Source organism: Dermacentor albipictus, chromosome 4 (assembly GCF_038994185.2).
Source record: "Dermacentor albipictus isolate Rhodes 1998 colony chromosome 4, USDA_Dalb.pri_finalv2, whole genome shotgun sequence".
NCBI lineage: Eukaryota > Metazoa > Arthropoda > Arachnida > Ixodida > Ixodidae > Dermacentor > Dermacentor albipictus.
The window spans coordinates 173,796,951-173,815,151 of NC_091824.1; the positions used below are offsets into that span (position 1 = coordinate 173,796,951).

The 18,201-nt window shown below is 43.7% G+C and overlaps 1 protein-coding gene across 3 annotated transcripts in view; it reads left to right on the forward strand.

Annotated features, from left to right (window-relative positions):
• Ctu1 (Cytosolic thiouridylase subunit 1) overlaps positions 1-18,201 on the forward strand; it is a 65,637-nt gene that overhangs the window by 32,324 nt on the left and 15,112 nt on the right. For all 3 annotated transcript variants that reach the window (XM_065446138.2, XM_065446137.2, XM_065446135.2), the window contains 3 exons: positions 4,143-4,201; positions 13,442-13,501; positions 16,422-16,509. In XM_065446138.2, coding sequence (XP_065302210.2) covers positions 4,143-4,201; positions 13,442-13,501; positions 16,422-16,509 — 207 coding nt within the window. The remainder of the gene's footprint in view (positions 1-4,142; positions 4,202-13,441; positions 13,502-16,421; positions 16,510-18,201) is intronic.

Consider the following 18,201-nt stretch of genomic DNA (forward strand, 5'->3'; position numbering starts at 1 on the left):
CTTGAAATGGTGCTGTGGCGGTAAGAGCGGAGTAAGAGGACGTAGCAGGTGTGTTTGGGAGCCGGGAAAACTGTGGGATGACACGGCGGCTTTCGGCTACCTCGAAGCAGCGGCATTCTTTGACGATGGCGTCGACGGTAGAAACGTCATTATAGACGAGCAAATTGAAGGCGCCGTCCGCGATGCCTTTTAGGATATGGCCCACCTTGTCACCCTCTGTCATATGCTTTTCGACTTTCCGGCAAAGCACAAGCACTTCCTGTATGTAGGAGACATATTATTTGGTTGACGACTGGACACGGGTGGCAAGCTCTTTTCGCGCAGCCTGTTGGCGACCTGACGGGTTGCCAATTAGGTCGCGAAGCCGCTCTTTGAAAATGTCCCAGCTGAAAAGCTCGATCTCATGGGCGCGAAACCAGACGCGCGGTGTCCCGTCCAGATAAAAGATCACATTGGCAAGCATGATGGTTGGGTCCCAGTGGTGGCTTTGGCTAACATGCTCATACATGCTAAGCCAGGCGTCGATGTCAGTGTCATTTTGGGAGGAGAATGTCCCAGGATCACAGCGACTAGGAACCATAACATATGTTGGTGTTGGCGCCACAGGTGTAGGTAGGGGCGGGGTGGTTCTATCGAAAGCCATGGCTGAGAAGACGACAGTGCAGCTGCTTCGGAGCTCCGTCGCGAGGACAGGGAACATTCCACCTCCACCACAATGTTACGCGAAGGATGAGTCAGTAAGACGAGCAACTATTTACAGGTTGTATTTACAACAGTGGTAGCAGCGCTGACCGGTTAGATTCACAGCCCGAGTCAAGTTCGTTCTTCCTCCTCTTTTCTCGAGTGGGGGTGCTCACGCACCTCGTTCAATCAAATACCACACGTGTGTAGGAATAAATTCAGAAGAGTCTTGTCTGAATATATTTTCGCACTCATGGCCGTGCCGATATATGGCGCAGCATGTTCAGACAGAAGGGCAAGAGAGGAGCCCTGCTGCATACATAACTCATACTGACACAGCTCTACAGTGTGTCAATGTATCGCTATTTCGGTTCAGTGCAGTACTCTGCAGTACTCAAACTTAAACTGGTTAGAATCATTCTGGGACTGTGCAGTGCAATTAAGCCTCAATATAACGGTTTTCAGCATAACGAAATTCTCAATATTCTCAAGGCAGACAGAAGGGGACACTGCCTCAGCGGTAAAGTTAGAGAGTTTATTGGGCAAACTTGTGCCCTAAAGCAAGCGAACAACTTGGTGATGGCAAAAGCAGCAAGCACGCCTACGGGGTTCGTTGGACTGAGCCAGCGCAAGCTGTGGTTCCGTATTTATATATTTCACATCCATAATAGAAACGCGTAAAGTGATGCCGCTCGTGTCGTAGCGAAGCACGCTGCGTTGCTGCAAGCTGAAATAAACGCATGTGGCAATATTGTAACTACACATTTGTGTACACGAACAAGAGGAGAAGGAGCTGTGGAGGAGAAGAAAGAGGAGGGCTTTGCTTTTGGTCTGGCGGCCTCGCCTCATCCAGAGCTTTATTGCCAAGCCTTCTAAATAAATGCCTCCCACCTTGTAACATTTCTGGTGGACGTTCTGGGCACCACATCCAACCATGGAACCTTTCCCTCCATGTTTTCGCCACAGTCGTTGCCTTGCCGGCTGTCTGCCATCGTCACCTGACATGTCCACCGATGCAGACGCTTTGGCGCCCTCACTTCCTGGCCCTTACCAGCTGCATGGGAAGCTATGCTCCTATGGAGAAAAATCTGGGGAAAGTGTCAATAAATGGCTGACACATTATGAAAGGGTGAGCAAGAGCAACAAATGGGACTCTCAAGGCACAGCTTACATATGTAGTGTTCTCGTTAATTGGTACTGCGCTTGTCTGGTACGAGAATCGTGAAGGCACTTTGACAACCTGAAACACTTCCGTTAAGGAAATCAAAAGTTGTTTCGGTGACGCCACTGCCAAGAAAAAGCACGCCGAGCTGACCCTTGTCCAAAGGGCTCAACTTTTCAGTGAGACTTGCACCGCATATGTTGAGGAGATCCTGAAGTTTTGGAAGCAGGTAAACCTACATGTGCTATAAGAAGACAGAGTTGGCCATCTACTCAAGGGGATCACTGAGGGTGTCTATAATTTCCTCATTGGCAGGAATAATTCGAACTTGGTTTCTGACGTCACATGGTGTTGTCGCACCTTTGGAACCTTGAAGGTGCACCAAATAACGACCAAGTCGGTTGGCCGATGTAGCAACAGTGGCAAGCGTTGACGTGAGTTGTCGGACCTGGTCTCAACGATACACCAATTTGTTCATGAAGAGCTGCGCTGACGTGAGGATGTTCCTTCATCCACACCATGTCTCATGGGTATCTGCTCGTCATAGGACGCCGCATTTCAGCGGCCTACTCCTACCTGGCAATTGGTGAACACCATGGATGTCAACAACAGAGAAGTTTCCAAATAAATGAAAACTTCTGCTGATACATATAGTCAAATGGAATGGTTGAATTACTTGGAGCTGCTTGTGGATTCACCTTTCACTGCACACCCGAGAGCGATCACCGAAATGGAGCAGTGCCATTGTAGTATGAGGACAGCATTTGAAGGGCGTGGGCATCAGAATCTGTGCTCGTGTCGGTGTGTGGGGCCGAAAAGCATGAGTGTGCACGCGATTGCTGCATGGATTCCGAGAGATTGGCTCGAGCGGTGGGGTGAACAAGCTGAGCAGAGCGGGACAGCAGGAGAAGCTCTCACCAGGTACTGCGGGTAGAGCAGCGGGCCACGTCCCAACGTCCCCGGTCCTGCCTCTGCTGAAGTGGGCTTCACCCCAGCTTACAGCGCTGTCCTCTGAGGCTACCTGGTAGATCCTGCCAAGGCCGGCCTTCGCCCCGGCTCCTGCCCTGTCGAGGCTGAGCTGCACTCCAGCTCCTGTGTTGCCAAGATAGGCCGCACTACAGCGTTCATCGCCGTTCCTTACTTGCCGAGGCCAGGCTGCGCCCTGGCTTTCGTCACTGTTGTAGCAACTTATGGCTGAGCTATGCCCCAGCCAACGCTATACTCCACCGCTGCGGCTTGAATCTACCGCGATTGGGACTGTGAGTGGTGCAGAACCTGAACTGAGTTTAGCGATTAGAGTGGCACACCTGTTAAGTGTACTATCTGTATCAGTATTTATCCTTATGTGTCTGCATCTAGCCTCATGTCTGTGGCCCGTTATAAATTCGTTCCTGTCTGTCTTGGGTGATTCCTTAGTACGTGTGGCTGGCCTGCGCTCACACGTTTGCCCACAGCCATGTTTCGTATAAAGTCCAAGTGCGATAAGATCCTATCATGCCCTGCGTGTACGCTTTAAGTGCGTGTGAAAGCGTGAGAGTGAGCCGAGAAGGATGGTGGCTTGATGAGTGCCCCCTTCCACGCCAGCGAGAGGAAATGGGGGAGGGCAGTGAGCTTGTGATAACTCACTCGTGTGTGTGTGGATGGTGGAGGGGGGGGGGTATGGGAGAGGGGCAGGTTGGGGCATGTTTCCTCTTCAAGTGCAGCTGTGGCTTCGCATGGATTTTAGTGTGGCTGATCGCATATGCTGCCGACGTCCCCTGCTTTAGAGGTAACCTGCTGTTACGCAGCAGATTACCTGCGTAGTTCCTGCGATGCGCATACCCCCGGGTGCTGTGCATCGAGGCACCTTAGCCTCCAGGATCGGTGGTGGTCACTGTGAATGTTCATCTTAACCGAAGAGTACATCGGAGGCGGTTCTTACTAAGCGGATTTTTTTTCCCCAATGAGTCTATGGAAAACCTAACTAACGTTCCCATGTTGTTTGTTATATGTGAGAATTTGGCTTAACTGATTTCGTCTTAATGAGAGTTCACTGTAATGAAGCAAATTGCTGATTTTACCAACTTTTTTATATCGAGGTTTAAGTATATATTCATGAAGTAAAACATGAAAAGTACCTAGGCTGACTGTGAGTAGGTCACCCATCAGCACTTTGTGCAGTGTCAGTTCCCTTAGTGTAAGCATCAAAATTGATTCTAAGCTCACTGTCTCAAAGGGGCCAGTACTTGCTATGCTGCAGGTGACAGTGCAGCAGCGTGTGCCCAGTGTTTAAGTCAGGCTGGCTTGCATTGCTTTGCAGAGGCCATGCTCGGGCATACCTCAAGGACCTCGAAGCTATCCGGCCTACATCAATCCTAGGTGAGTGCTACCATGTCATCTTGCATTAAAGTGCTAGGTACCTGAAGTATGTTGCTGTCTTATATGCAATTCTTGCCCTTTCCTTCTTCGTTTAATTTAATAAATTTAATTAAACACTTTTATTTTGTGTTCCTTTGATGTTTCATATTTTTGTCAGGACAGTGCTGGTACAAGCTTAGTTCTTGTTGAAGAGATTACAGGTATCATCTTTTTGTGATGGTATAGCATGTTGTTGTGGTATATATATAGTGCAGGTTTACATGCAATACTGTATTAGTTTATTTACTTATTTATTTTTACATACTACATCCCTTTATCATGGCTTTTGAGGGAATGGGTACATAGCACAAATGAACATGTAAGAAAATAATGTAGTTCAAGGTACAAATAAAGGAGAACATTCTAAGGCATTCAGGAATTCTTGTATATAGGTAATGACCAAATGTTGCCCGGCATATCATTGCATACTTCTGTGGACCAAGGGAAAAAAAAACTTGTGTTTGGGCAAGGGGGAAAAACTGTGTTTAGGAAAGTTAGTTCGAGGATGAAAGGCAGATGTGTTTAGCACCAGGATGTTTTAAGTGGGTGATAGTTTGGAGCACATTAAGCAGTTGTTTGACAAGGCATATTCGAATGAGTTGAAGAGAGAGTGCAGAAGTCTCTGGAACTCAATGTTGCGTTGTTTAGGAAAGCGAGGAAAAAGAATGCTGGATGGGTGAACTGTTATCATAGTGTCAGTAGATGCTATGAACTTTGGTAACTAATGCAGAAATAAGACGAATAACTAAAAAATGAGCAAGTACATTTTAGCACTAAAGTATAATATTGGTTCATAAACTCTGCATTCCTCAGCCATAATTCCCAGACTATCTTGTAATTAACATTCTTCTCTGTGCTTTACAAATTATTCATTTGTGTGTACATTGTACTGATGGGCTATTTACACTTTTTGCTAATTGGGTTCAATATTATTTTCCCAAGACATTAGCTCTTTTTTCGGAAGACAGCACAAAAGACACAAGTGAGAAGACAATGCAAGTGCTGATTGGCAACTGAAAGTTAATTCTACACATGGCAAGATGCTTTATTTTGCGACAGAAACTGTTGATGTATTGGAAAATACACAGCGAAGAATGTCACTGTGTCACATTATAGTCACTGGCGCCACCAAGGTGCCATAACACATAGAAATGCAAAGCCAAAAACACCAAAATGGCAAGATAGGAGAGCACAAAGTGCTTCATACACTAAGTGCTAAGTGCTGTCATTAGATAGCACATGAAGAAGCAAATAAAAGGCGGGGATGAAAAGTGAGTGGTAGGGGATGAGACTGGCAGGACCTTTTCATGGTGGTGAGGATTACAAAGAGTTCCAGGCAGGAACAAAAGACCAATGCTGCTGCTATGGAAACATTTGAATAAAAGAGAAAAACCTAATTTGTTTATCTTACGCTGCATTTGCTAATTTTGGTAACCACAGTGATTCATTTTGTGACTGTTGATCTTCCTTTGAGCTAAAGTTTTTGTCTTACAATATATGTTGCCATGCGCTGAGTGCCATGCGCTGAGCCAACGGTTGTGTTGTCTTCTCACTTGCCTTTGCCATTTGCACCGTTTTCAAGTATGGGACCTAGCCAGCCATCCCAACACGCCTTACAAGCTTTTTTTATTTCACAAGCTTAATTTCCTCCTCATAACTTGTGTATTATCCGTTGCTACATATCTATTCTTTCTTGTGCTGTTTTTAATGACTTCTCCTGTTCTGTATGTGATGCCTTATTGTGCCACAAAGTAGGAATGCAGTTGAACCTCAATATAACAAACATGGATATAAAGAATTATCCAATACAACGAAATAAATATAATATGTTTCTGACTGATATCAACAGGTAATGAATATATGCTTATAACAAATGGTAGATGTAATGAAGGTATAGTATAACCCTGCAGACACATGGTTTAGAGGACCTTAGAATGAGAATGTATTATCCAGAAAAAACTCAACATCTGATAATGATTGCAGCAGAACTACTGATGATACGAGAAGCTACCCTTAATACAGAACCCTCTCTCAGGTTGAATAGACGGACAACAAACTATTGAAAACTCACTCAGTAAAGCTCATCATCGCGGCCTGGCATTTAGATTTAACATTAAACACATGTTGTTGTTCTTTTGTAATTGTAGCTGTGAAACACACCAAATGAAGCTTGTAGTATCAATTTGGTGCTTGGATCAGATCTTAAATGTTAACAGCCTCCTTTTCAACACCTGCAGCTTATTTTTCAGTTTGCAAACATCCTTGCATATCAAGGTAATCACACAAGATATCAAAGGCCATGATAGATTGTCTGTGAACGGTGGTGTGTGACCCACTGTGCCTTCATCTACCTCTTCTTAGTTGTTAACTTTGTGAGCCATGTTGAGATCAGCAACTGACAATAGTCTCAACATGGTGCCACATGACAGGTTCTGCAATATGACTGTTTTCAGCAGATATACATAGGCATGTCTACCGGGAGGGCAAGGGGGGCACTTGCACCCCCCCCCCCCGCCCCACTTTTGAAATTCAAGAATATATGCGCCTAGAGTGGCAACCAAGATCACTCGGGTCTACAGAAAGCGACTTGAAGCACTCATAATGGATGTCTGGCCTCTCCACCAGCTGCACGTGGAGTCTCAGCCACATTGGTTCTTCAGTGCACTCATCACTAGTACTTATATAACACTCAGAGTCTACTCGGTAACAGTTCGTAAATTTCCCCACCTCTGCAAGTCTGCAGTAGTCTTTCAAGTCTTGACCCAGACATTGATTTGGGCTACTTGGTCTGTCAGTGGTGCAATTGAACCTCATTAGTGCAATTGAGGTTCCCAGAACTTTCAAGACTGCTTTCAGTTATTTGGTCGTGAAAGGTGTTCTCGCAGTAAAACTGAGGCAGCATGAAGCGTTCGCTTATTACTGCCGGCGGTCTTCATCACGTCAGCATTGTGACAAGTGCTCATGGTCTTCAAGTGAGATGTGTTTATATTTGTCTGTACATGCTTGACACCATACTTGTTATAGGCGTATACCGGTTCGGGAGGGGTTGTGCCCCTCCCCCAACAGTCAGAATTCAAAAAGAAAAGTAGGCCATTTATCCACCCCCCTGTACGCACACACTTGTGAAAGTGGGCACTGTTGGCTACACACTGCATAATACAAGAAAACAACAGCTGAGGCCAAGTTTTCGCTCAGAATTGCGCTCACATGGGCACGATTTATTTATTACGTATCCCCTGCTTTTGGGCCTTGCCTCCACGTACTGTAGCAGATGACCTATTACTCCATACTTTGTGGTGTGAGACGCCTGCGGGACGTGCCTTGCAAGCCTGTATTGCCAAGAAAGCTATCGCTAGGCTGTCCAAACCAAATTTAATCTACCATCACTTTCGTCATCCCATGTTTGTTGGGGCCGTCTAACCTAACCATCTTTGAAAACACATAATCAAATTTGCTTTTATAATTTACCGGTATTTTATCAGTGTTGCCATTTTAGCGATTTCGACGCTAGATTTTGATACTTTTTTGTCTGTTTACGGCAAAGTTTGCTATTTAGCAATCATTGACTTTTTAGTGACTTGAATGAACAGCTGGCGATATTTTAATGCCTTATAAGTTAGAAAGATTGCTTGGGAAATGGCCTTCAAGAACGTGCTTTAACATTCAAAAGCCACATGCAAGTGGCGGAAACTTGCTGTACGATGCATAGGCTCCGGGACCATGATGAACCAGTTGCCTTCACATTGGTTGCCTTCACGTTATGATAGTGCTTCACAGCACAGTGGTCACCATAGCCATGACATTGTGGTCACAAAATTGAACTTTAATTATTATTTACAAAACCTTTTGAATGTATGTATATTTGAATATTACAAAACCTATGCAAACCCTCAGCGTTTAAACACTATGGGTTCAGCGATATCACTAAATCCATTCAATTTATAGACGCTTGGCAAGCGTTTCAGAGAAATAATTTACCAAAACCAAGTGGAATAAATTTTCTGTTCACATTTAGAACACAGCATATGAGTAAGACCTATCGACTGTGTAAAAGTGTAAATATTGGAACGGCTTATCTCGTTCATGCGCAACTGAACAAATCCCTTCCGTTTCTCACGCCTTTCGGACCAATCAATACTTCATGGTGGCTTTCAGGTAGATCAAGAGCGAAAATATGGTATTTAACCTGCACAAAGCTCGGGCAATTGTCATTGCCATTTTAACAACATGCGGCAAAGCGTGTTCCACAGAATCTAGTTCTGTTACCACAAATGTCAACAAGCACAAAAAATTTAAGGATAATATGCAGACTAAATGCATTTTCATGCTAGGAAAACTGTGTTGCTTGTGTTCTTTTGAATCGTGCTGTATGTGCAACCTTGCAATCTGAATATAATGCAAAATTTAAGCTGTCATAGTTGAGTATGTAAATATTAGTAGTAGACGCTCGGATATCGTCTTATTCAAATACAAATCAAATACGAATAATAAGTATCGAATATTGAATAGACAAACACAGACACACATATTTACAGCAGGAATATTTGTTTCAGTATAATTAGGAACACACTTGCACCAAATAAACAGTCAACTATCACGCACAATTAAGATAGTTTTAAACACAAAATCACAACAGTCATCAAGAGAACTGCACGAATAGCCGCTTGACACCTTTAAGCCTGGTCGCAATCAAGATTTCCAAGAATGACAGGCATTTGAAACTGACCAACTTTTCAAAAATGCATAATAAATAGACATTGAAAAAAGATGAGAAGTTATGGAAAAGGAAGATAAAACATTAAGGAGGTATTTTTGTGCCCTAGAAAAAATACAGAGCCTTTACGAGAAAAAACACCACTGGTTGTGACATAAGAGATAAAACTCCTACATGACTAGCCTATAAGAAAGACACTAGTAGGCATAAGCACAATATAACAGATTGTCAAAATGTGACGAAAAGAAGGGGAACTGACGGGCCCGGCTTTATTGTAAGAACGCTCGCACGTATTTGTTAGTCAGAACCATATGAAAACAAGGGGTAATGAAGAAATGGAAAGCATAGAATAAATTATTCGTAGTTTCTAATTGAAGTGCGAAAATAAGAAGCTAATGGTAAATGGGGGAATACTTAATTTGGCTGATGGTGAGAGCCGAATTCACAACCTACGCATTACGCGTGCGTTGCACTACAGATTGTGCTACGGTGACGACGGCAGTTCCCACGTTCATGCAGTCTTGGGTATTTATGTATGTATTGGCCTCGAGCTCCACCACTGGAAAAGCTGGCGCCACCGTCGGCGTGACGTGCTAGGAGGGATCACGTGGACATAGCGGCCGCGTCGGCTGCTTCGGGCGCGCCGAAGCGAGTTCAAATCGAGTTTAAATTCCCTCGTACGCTCCGGTCCTCATTTAGTGGTGAAATTTCCCCGCTTCGAGTGTCTCCTTCACAACGCTTCAAAGCACTACAATAGGTAGTGGCTGCCTTTGAAGACGCACAACATGGTCGGCTACTGCTCGGTGCCGCAGGGCCGGACGCACGTAACGGAGGCCGGTGTCAGCCTTATTCACACGTAGCCGCAGGACAAGACGCTGCGAGAAGCTTGGCTCGCGAAACATAAAACCGGCAAACAGTCATCGGCTACAACTCGGGTATGCAGCAAGCACAGACGCGAGGAAGATTTCTGCTACGGCGCCCGGTCTGCGATGTTCTGAAAACGCGCACTGAGACGCTCGCCCGAGTGCGCTGCCCGACTAATGTCATGACGGTTTGGTCTATGAACTTGTCGATGCTATAGATACTGGCAAGTTCAGTGGAGTGGAAAGGCAGCGGTTAGGAGCACATTTAAAAAAAGCATGGCATATGGTCATGTTTGTGTTATGAATTAATGCACTGGATTACAAAAAAGGAGCAGCGGGAAATTGCACGCTGAGAACACCGATAAACATACAGTGCGATGCAGCTCGAGGAATAATATTGAAAGGTCAAAGAATTTAGAAGAAAGAAAGATTGAATCGTCGCGACGGCATATTACAGTCCCTGTAGGCGTCGAAGTCTCTACAATGAAATTATTTTTGAACAGCTCTGATAGCGCCCACGCAACAGTGGTTTCTTGTATACTGTCAAATGCTCATATTCTGCGGCCTAAAGGTGCACGGTGAGAAAACGCGGGTGCGGAGAAATCGAAACAGTGCGCGGACAAGCATGCAGACGCGCAGTCGGTCGCTGCGAATCTGCGCGATCGCTGCATTGAGGCTTCGTTCTATTACGCTCCATTTAGTCATACAAACACTTTAAGAACCTATTTCACATAGTTTGGTCTCGGCGTTTACCTACCTTTCACGCAAGAAGCCGGTTCGGGAGACTCCATCGCGGCAACCGCGCGCAGTGGTGTTCACTGTACGTATTCGGTAAAGAGATAGCGTCTGTAAACGATTGTGTGCTTTCAGTTTACCCAAGATTATTATTTAGACACTAAGAAACTTCTCTCGTTTCGAAAGTACTTACAGAAATGTCCGGGAAAGCTCGCCCGTGGTGTTTTCAGTGATCGCTGACAGCAAAGCCTATGAGGACCGTGCCACGTGATCCCTCATACTACGCCAGCGAGGCGCTTCCGATAGATGGCGACTCCGTAACTCCTCGCCGCCAATACATGATTAAACACAAGGAGTGTTGACCAGTGCAAAACAAAACAAAAAATTTAATTATAGGGTTTTTTTGTGCCAGAACCACGATCTGATTATGAGGCACGCCGTAGTGTCTGGGGACTCCAGAAATTTGGACCACCTGGGGTTCTTTAACATGTACCTAAATCTAAGCACATGGGTGTTTTCGCCCCCATTGTAATGCAACCACCGTGGCCAGGATTCGATCCCGCGACATCGTGCTTAGCAGCCAAACACCACAGCCACTAAGCAACCACGGTGGGTCCCAGGAAACCGAAAACAAAGCTTGTATTACCGATCTGACTTTCGCATTGCACCAAAACCTTCTAGTAACAGCGCAAAATGTAGACAAGGGACGAGACAAGAAGACACCACAAGCACGCTTGTGGTGTCTTCTTGTCTCGTCCCTTGTCTACATTTTGCGCTGTTACTAGCAGGATGGAAAACCAACAAGCCCAAGCTGCTATTCTAGCGAAATACATTTCTAGCACAGCGCTTGTGGTGTCTTCTTGTCTCGTCCCTTGTCTACATTTTGCGCTGTTACTAGCAGGATGGAAAACCAACAAGCCCAAGCTGCTATTCTAGCGAAATACATTTCTGGTGCCTCGGGCCCTTTTCAATGTTTCACTCTCAACTTCCCAGCACTCATTCCCCTCATTGTCAACGCTGTCTGCTGAGCGACAGCGCTTGTGGTGTCTTCTTGTCTCGTCCCTTGTCTACATTTTGCGCTGTTACTAGCAGGATGGAAAACCAACAAGCCCAAGCTGCTATTCTAACCAAAACCTTGTCGCTGTTTTTCTTCTGATAATTATAATTTGCAATACCTTGTTCAGCAGGCGGAGAACAGTAACCCGATTTGAACAGTCGGTTGTTGCGAAATATTTGGTTAAATTTGATATTCGAAAATACAGAATAGTTCATTTTCGAATACGAATATTACACACCAACTATCAATATTCAAAATTTTGATATTTGCCTATCCTATAGTAAATAAATTACTAAAGTAAGCCCTCTAGACTGTGTTAGTAAATTCACTATTTTCTTCAGCTGTACGCACATTAGAACAACATGACATGTCTAGGTAAATTATTTAGTTCACGCTAGCTTATATTAGAGTGTTTCAAGATACCTACATTCATAAAATTCACTTCACAGTTATAGCGAGAGTTTTAGTGACTTTTTTTGTCTCCCTTCAGAGGCATGCTTCCTAAAATGTTGGCAACACTAGACTGTAATGGTTCGTAATTGAAAGCTAGATCTGTTGATGACAAAGATAATTTCACCGAAACATTTTTCAGTCTATTACATTGCAATGGCAGTCGGGTAAATCACAAGGGAGGCAAACTTTACAGTATACATGCCACCTAGGCCCGTTCTGAGTATGCATTCTCCGCCCATCCATGAATGTGAACTTTCGTATAACAGCCAATGAATATTTTCCAACAAATTAACATGTCATTAACAGATGTCATTGTTTATTGGTCTGTGGCCGCTAAAGCGGCATCTACCTAACCTCCTTCCTACCCGGAAGGAGCCGGGTGGTAGGGGGGTTAGGTAGATGCCGCTGACCTGACCTCCGCTCCCCTTGAAAGGAGCCCTCTGTGTGGGGATTTGGGGTAAAAACCATACGAAAAACGAACGTGTACTGCAGAGAAGTCCAAGGGGAAATTATACGCAGGGTAGTGCAGCTGCTGTTGTGGGCCTGGGGCCTCAATGCAGACAGTGTAGCAGCGGCAGAGCGATCCCAGGTGGCACGTACTGCGAACACCACTTTCCAATATATATATATATATATATATATATATATATATATATATATATATATATATATATTAGTCATATAATGAGAAGCCAACAAACACTGACACCAAGTACAACATAGGGGAAATTGCATGTGCTTAATAAATGAATTAAAGTAATGATAAATTAATGGAAATGAAATCCACTTTTATTTCCATTAATTTATCATTACTTTATTTCATTTATTAAGCACATGCAATTTCCCCTATGTTGTACTTGGTGTCAGTGTTTGTTGGCTTCTCATTATATGACTAATAATTATCGGGTCCCTCGGTTAACCCCCTTTCTTCTCGTATATATGTGTGTGTGTATATATATATATATATATATATATATATATATATATATATATATATATATATATATATATATATATATATGTATATATATATATATATACACATATATATATATATAGAGAGAGAGAGAGAGGTGACTTGCCCCCTCCCCCCACTCGAAATATAGTTGGTATGCCACTGCAGATATATGCGGTGGAAAACGTAGGTGCCACCGACAGATGATGCTGCATTGGCGGTGTACCATCACAGTTTTTGGACGTAACAACCAGAAAGCTAAAGGTTGCTTCAGAGTGTAAGAACCAGAGAAAACATAACAAGAATGGATCGCAAAGGTTCTGCTTGTAGCTTTGTGTTGCATGCAACTTCATATAACAAGGTTTCTACTGCCTACAACAGTAAATTGTGCTTCAGTGTTCACAGCGAATGTTTTATTATGCAGACATTATCCATTCTGGCGAGTGCATGGCTGTCAAGGAGGGCGTCCGACTTCCTAAAAAAGGCAAGCACAACTTTTGAGTCTTAACTGGGGCGTTCTTTGCTTCCAGAGTTGCCTTTATAAAGTAATTATGTAGCTGTGCAGCCCTAAATTATAACTCGGCATATAGGTTTTGTCAGCATGCGTCTGCTACATCACTACTTCAATACAGTGCACTGTTTGCAATATTGCCTGGGGATAAAGTGCTGGAATGTTAGCAAAGAATGAAAAGGGACACAAATGCAGATGTGTTCGTTTGAATTAAAGCAAAGCTTTCTAGATGAACCCTCCTAGACATTGCTGACCATGGCTGCTGCTGCTGTCTTGCTGAATAGCTCATACACAGAACAGCACCCGTATATCGAATAGGCTGATCTGTTCTAACAGTTTAGATGCGCCAGTGACCTGCTCTGTTCTCTATGTAATTATGCAGTGAAATAAGAAATGGTACCTAAATATCCTCAATGCAAGGAATATGCACCTTCAGGGGCACGATTCATTAATTAAAGCAAAGTTTTTTTGAGCCTTCTTTTCTTGGTTGTGTTATTGTCAAGTAAGGTTGGAAAGCCCTGTAGATAGTTCAATGGTGAATTGGGCTGATCCCACAGATGGTATGATGAAAAGTGGGCCGATCCCAGAGAGATTGTAGTCCATGGTCATGTGGATCACGTGTGGTTTGCACGGGGGTGAGGTTTCTTGTTGATTTTCCAGGTGGGCACGTAATGGCTATGCTGCAAAATGCAATGTAGAAGGCAAACACTTTTATGGCATTAAATTAACCGGTTCACGAAATCTTTGCTTCATGCAGATCGCAAAATGTGCATTGGATCTGTGTGATTCTTTAATGCGATTAGCATTCTTTAAAAACTTTATCCAGTTTGCAGCGTGTGTGTGTTTACATGCGTGTGTGTGTTTACATGCGTGTGTGTGCGCACACGCTTGCCTGCTCTCCCACCTACGCACTCGTGCCTAAACTCTTTCCCGTCAATTTGGGTAGAGCATTGGGCTGCTGTGCTGAGGGAACCAGATTCAAAACCAACCATCAGACCAACTTTGGTCACTGGTTATCAGTGCTGCTAACCTCCAAAGCCAGCTTTCCCCTAACTATGATAAACATTCCCTAGATTTCCCTAGATTTTAATGCGTCACTGCGTCACTGGGTAGTCAGTGGTTGGATAGGCAGTGCATGGGGCTGCTGTGCTGAGGTAACAGGGTTTGAAACCAACTATCAGACCAACTTGGGTCACTGAGTATGTGGCAGTATGTGCATACATGCCACTCTTTAAGGAACTTCTTTCACACCGACATGGGTCACTGTATATGTGCGTCTGGGTAGGTGCTGCTGTTTGAAGAAACTCTTTGATGCCGACTTGATGCACTGAGTATGTGCCACTCGGTTCATGCTGGTATTCAATAAACATCTTTGATGCCAACTTGAATCACTGGGTATGCTCCAGTAGGTGTGTGCTGCTCTTCAATGAATGTCTGTGATGTCAACTTGATTAACTAGGTATGCGCCACTGAGAATGTGCTGCTCTACTATAACGAAAAAGATCCATCTCTTATGCTGAGCAAAATCGAACCCACGCCACAAGGGTTCCTGAAGAATAGCAATCCAATGCTTTAGCAAGCTGTGCCACAAATGCACTGGGTATGTGTCCCTTTTCACTGAACATCGTTCATGCCAACGCCTTAACAAGTTGTACCATCAGTCTACTAGATATGTGCCATTCCTCAGTAAACCTCTCACCAACTTGGGTCAATGAGTATGTTCCACTGAGTGTGCAGCAAGCAAGGACACAATTCTCAGTGTTCGCAGGCACCAGTTCGCCACGCTTCTCGTCTCGGAAGTCATGCACAGACTTCTTGGCACTGCCACTAGATGGTGCAGCATGTCCAGAAAGCGAGAGAGAGGAGCCTGGTTGCCTCATGATGCGTTTCTCAGCATTCGCACACACTTCACGGCGGCGGCATTAGATGGTGTCGAGTCTCCTCAGGGAAACACGAAAAAGGAATCCCACTGCAGTACACGCCTCCTACATAACTTGTTTCAGCGGTGGCAATACGTTGTGTGACTATATTGATTTAGTTACTGTCGACGGTCGTCGTGAGATAAATTGTCATATTCTTCAATAGGTACGATTGTTCATTTTATCAATAGGATTTCTGTAAAGATTAATTCTTCAGTTATGTAAATAGACTGCACATTCTTTCTTAAAATTTATTTCTAAGCTCAATTTGAAATATTTAAATAAAAGATTGTGGCAAAACTCATGTCACGATTAATGTTCACGTTAATGCGATTAGCAATAAAGCAATGCAGCGTCACACCATATTTCCACCGCAGAAACGCAACATGTGGGAGGAGGGGGGTGTATGCAGCTGGGCTCCTCTCTGGTGCTTCCCTCTGGACAGACTGCGTCATTCAGTGACAACTCTGCAAAGTCCGCACGTGGCACTTGTGTGAGTATAACGTTCAGACAAGTCTGTCTGATTATATATGATGCTGATTCAATACCGCCCAGTACTGGAGAAATTCTGAATTATTATTTTTTTGTCATTGTAGAGTGATACATAGTAAATGGAACATAGTTAGCCAAGTCGATGTCAAAGAGGTTCACTGAAGAGCGGCACATACCCTGTGATCCAATTTGGTGTCAAAGAGGTTTGTTCAAGAGTGGTACATACTAAATGACACATACCCCTCATGCTCTACCCATCCACAGCAGCCTCACGCTCTACCCATTTGACAATGGACTACCCAGTAATCCAAGTTGGCAGGAGAGAAGTTACACACACACACACAGAGAGAGAGAGAGAGAGACAAACAAAAAATGATAATTGCATTTTGGTGGTTCCCAAAAAATGATAATTGCATTAAAACAAGCAACATTGCTTGAGGCCAATGCTGCTAAGTGTTAGATGTATGTGTGTACATGTGCAGGAACATGCAGCCGTTGTGGGTACATCTCTAGCCAGCAGTTCTGCAAGGCCTGTGTGCTCCTTGAGGGACTCAACCGAGGTGTCCCCAGGTGGGTATCCATGTCATTTGCTCACCTGGCTTCATTTCAGTCATGGCTGGGTGGGCATATCAAGGTGACTAGCTTAATTTGGGCAGTGAAGGAAATAAGCAGCCCAGTTTTTCCACAAGCAGCCAAGAGAAATATGAACAACCAGAATAGCTAATGTAAAAAAATGCTATTTTGGAAACCTGGCATCTTAAGGTTACAAATATTCCATGTACTACCCTATGCAGAAGTAAACACACCAACGATTCTGCAGTAGAGCCGGTTTTCTTCTCTGTTTATGGATGTAACTTGGAAGTTGAGGACCGCAGTCCAAATTTGGCATTGCAAACTTTTCAGTGCACTCGTCAATTTCAGTTTGTATGTCTGATATACGGATAAATTTAATTTTTTTGGTAAGTCCATTGTCTGTGTGCTTTTGCTCACAAATGCACATTGCTTTTTCATCCACTAGCCTTTGTTTTAGTCTAACAAATTTAGATCATTTAGTGTTTTCCTCTGCTTTATTATTGCTGAGATCCTACAGCAAGATTGCATTTTATCGTCTGGATCATTCATTGAAACAGTTGGCATTATTGGCCTGGCCTTTCTGGGAATTTAATCGCTGACAGGTGGCAGAACCAGCACATGTTGGTGCAGCAACTAGCTAATCTGATAGCATCGTGCACATAAACTGGTTTTCCTTTTTTTTCTGGACAAACCACACAAGCAATTATGCCCATTGTTTCATTAAGTGTTGCAGACCAAGAAATATGGTTTTGGTGTCAAACTTGGCCAATAAAAAAGCAGCAGCAAATACAGTGTTCTTTGCCTATAAAGTTAGAAAGAAACAAAAACATAATTGTGCATTTAATAGGAGATGAGTGCATTTGCTAAAATTGTTGAGGGAAAATGCTTGAAAATGAGTTGCCATTCATTGTAGTGCTACCTTGTGGTAAACTAATAGCAGTGATAGCTTTTGAGTTGCTCTTGTTTTTCACGAGCTGTAGATCGGCATGAATGCTGGCATCATAGACCACATGGAAAGTTGATCAATGTGAATGTGCATAAATGTCAGAATGTGCAGTAAAATCTTGGTAAATCAAAAGCACTTCAATGGAATTGCGGCTTAAATGAACAAAAGCTTCTAAATTGGGTGAAAGAAAAAAAATAAATTATGGGGTTTTACGTGCCAAAACCACTTCCAAATTGGATAGTTTTGTATTTCGGTAATGGAAAAAATAAATAAGACCGTTAATTGAAGCCAAAATGTTTGCAACTCACTGTAAGCGGAGCCATAGAAATAAGCTCCAAAGCATTTTTTTTTTTTCAGACAGAGGCAGGATTTGAAATTTATAATTTGTGACACTTGTCCTGTAGCCAAAATTAATTCTTAAAAAGTGGTGATACCCGCCGTGGTTGCTCAGTGGCTGTGGTGTTGGACTGCTGAGCACGAGGTCGCGGGATCAAATCTCGGCCACGGCGGTCGCATTTCGATGGGGGCGAAATGCGAAAACACCCGTGTACTTAGCTTTAGGTGCACGTTAAAGAACCCCAGGTGGTCGAAATTTCCGGAGTCCTCCACTACGGCGTGCCTCATAATCAGAAAGTGGTTTTGGCATGTAAAGCCCCATAATTTTTTTTTTATAAGTGGTGACAAAGACTCAAAACAGGCAAAAATTTGACAGCTTTTTAAACCACAGCATGTGCACATCTGAA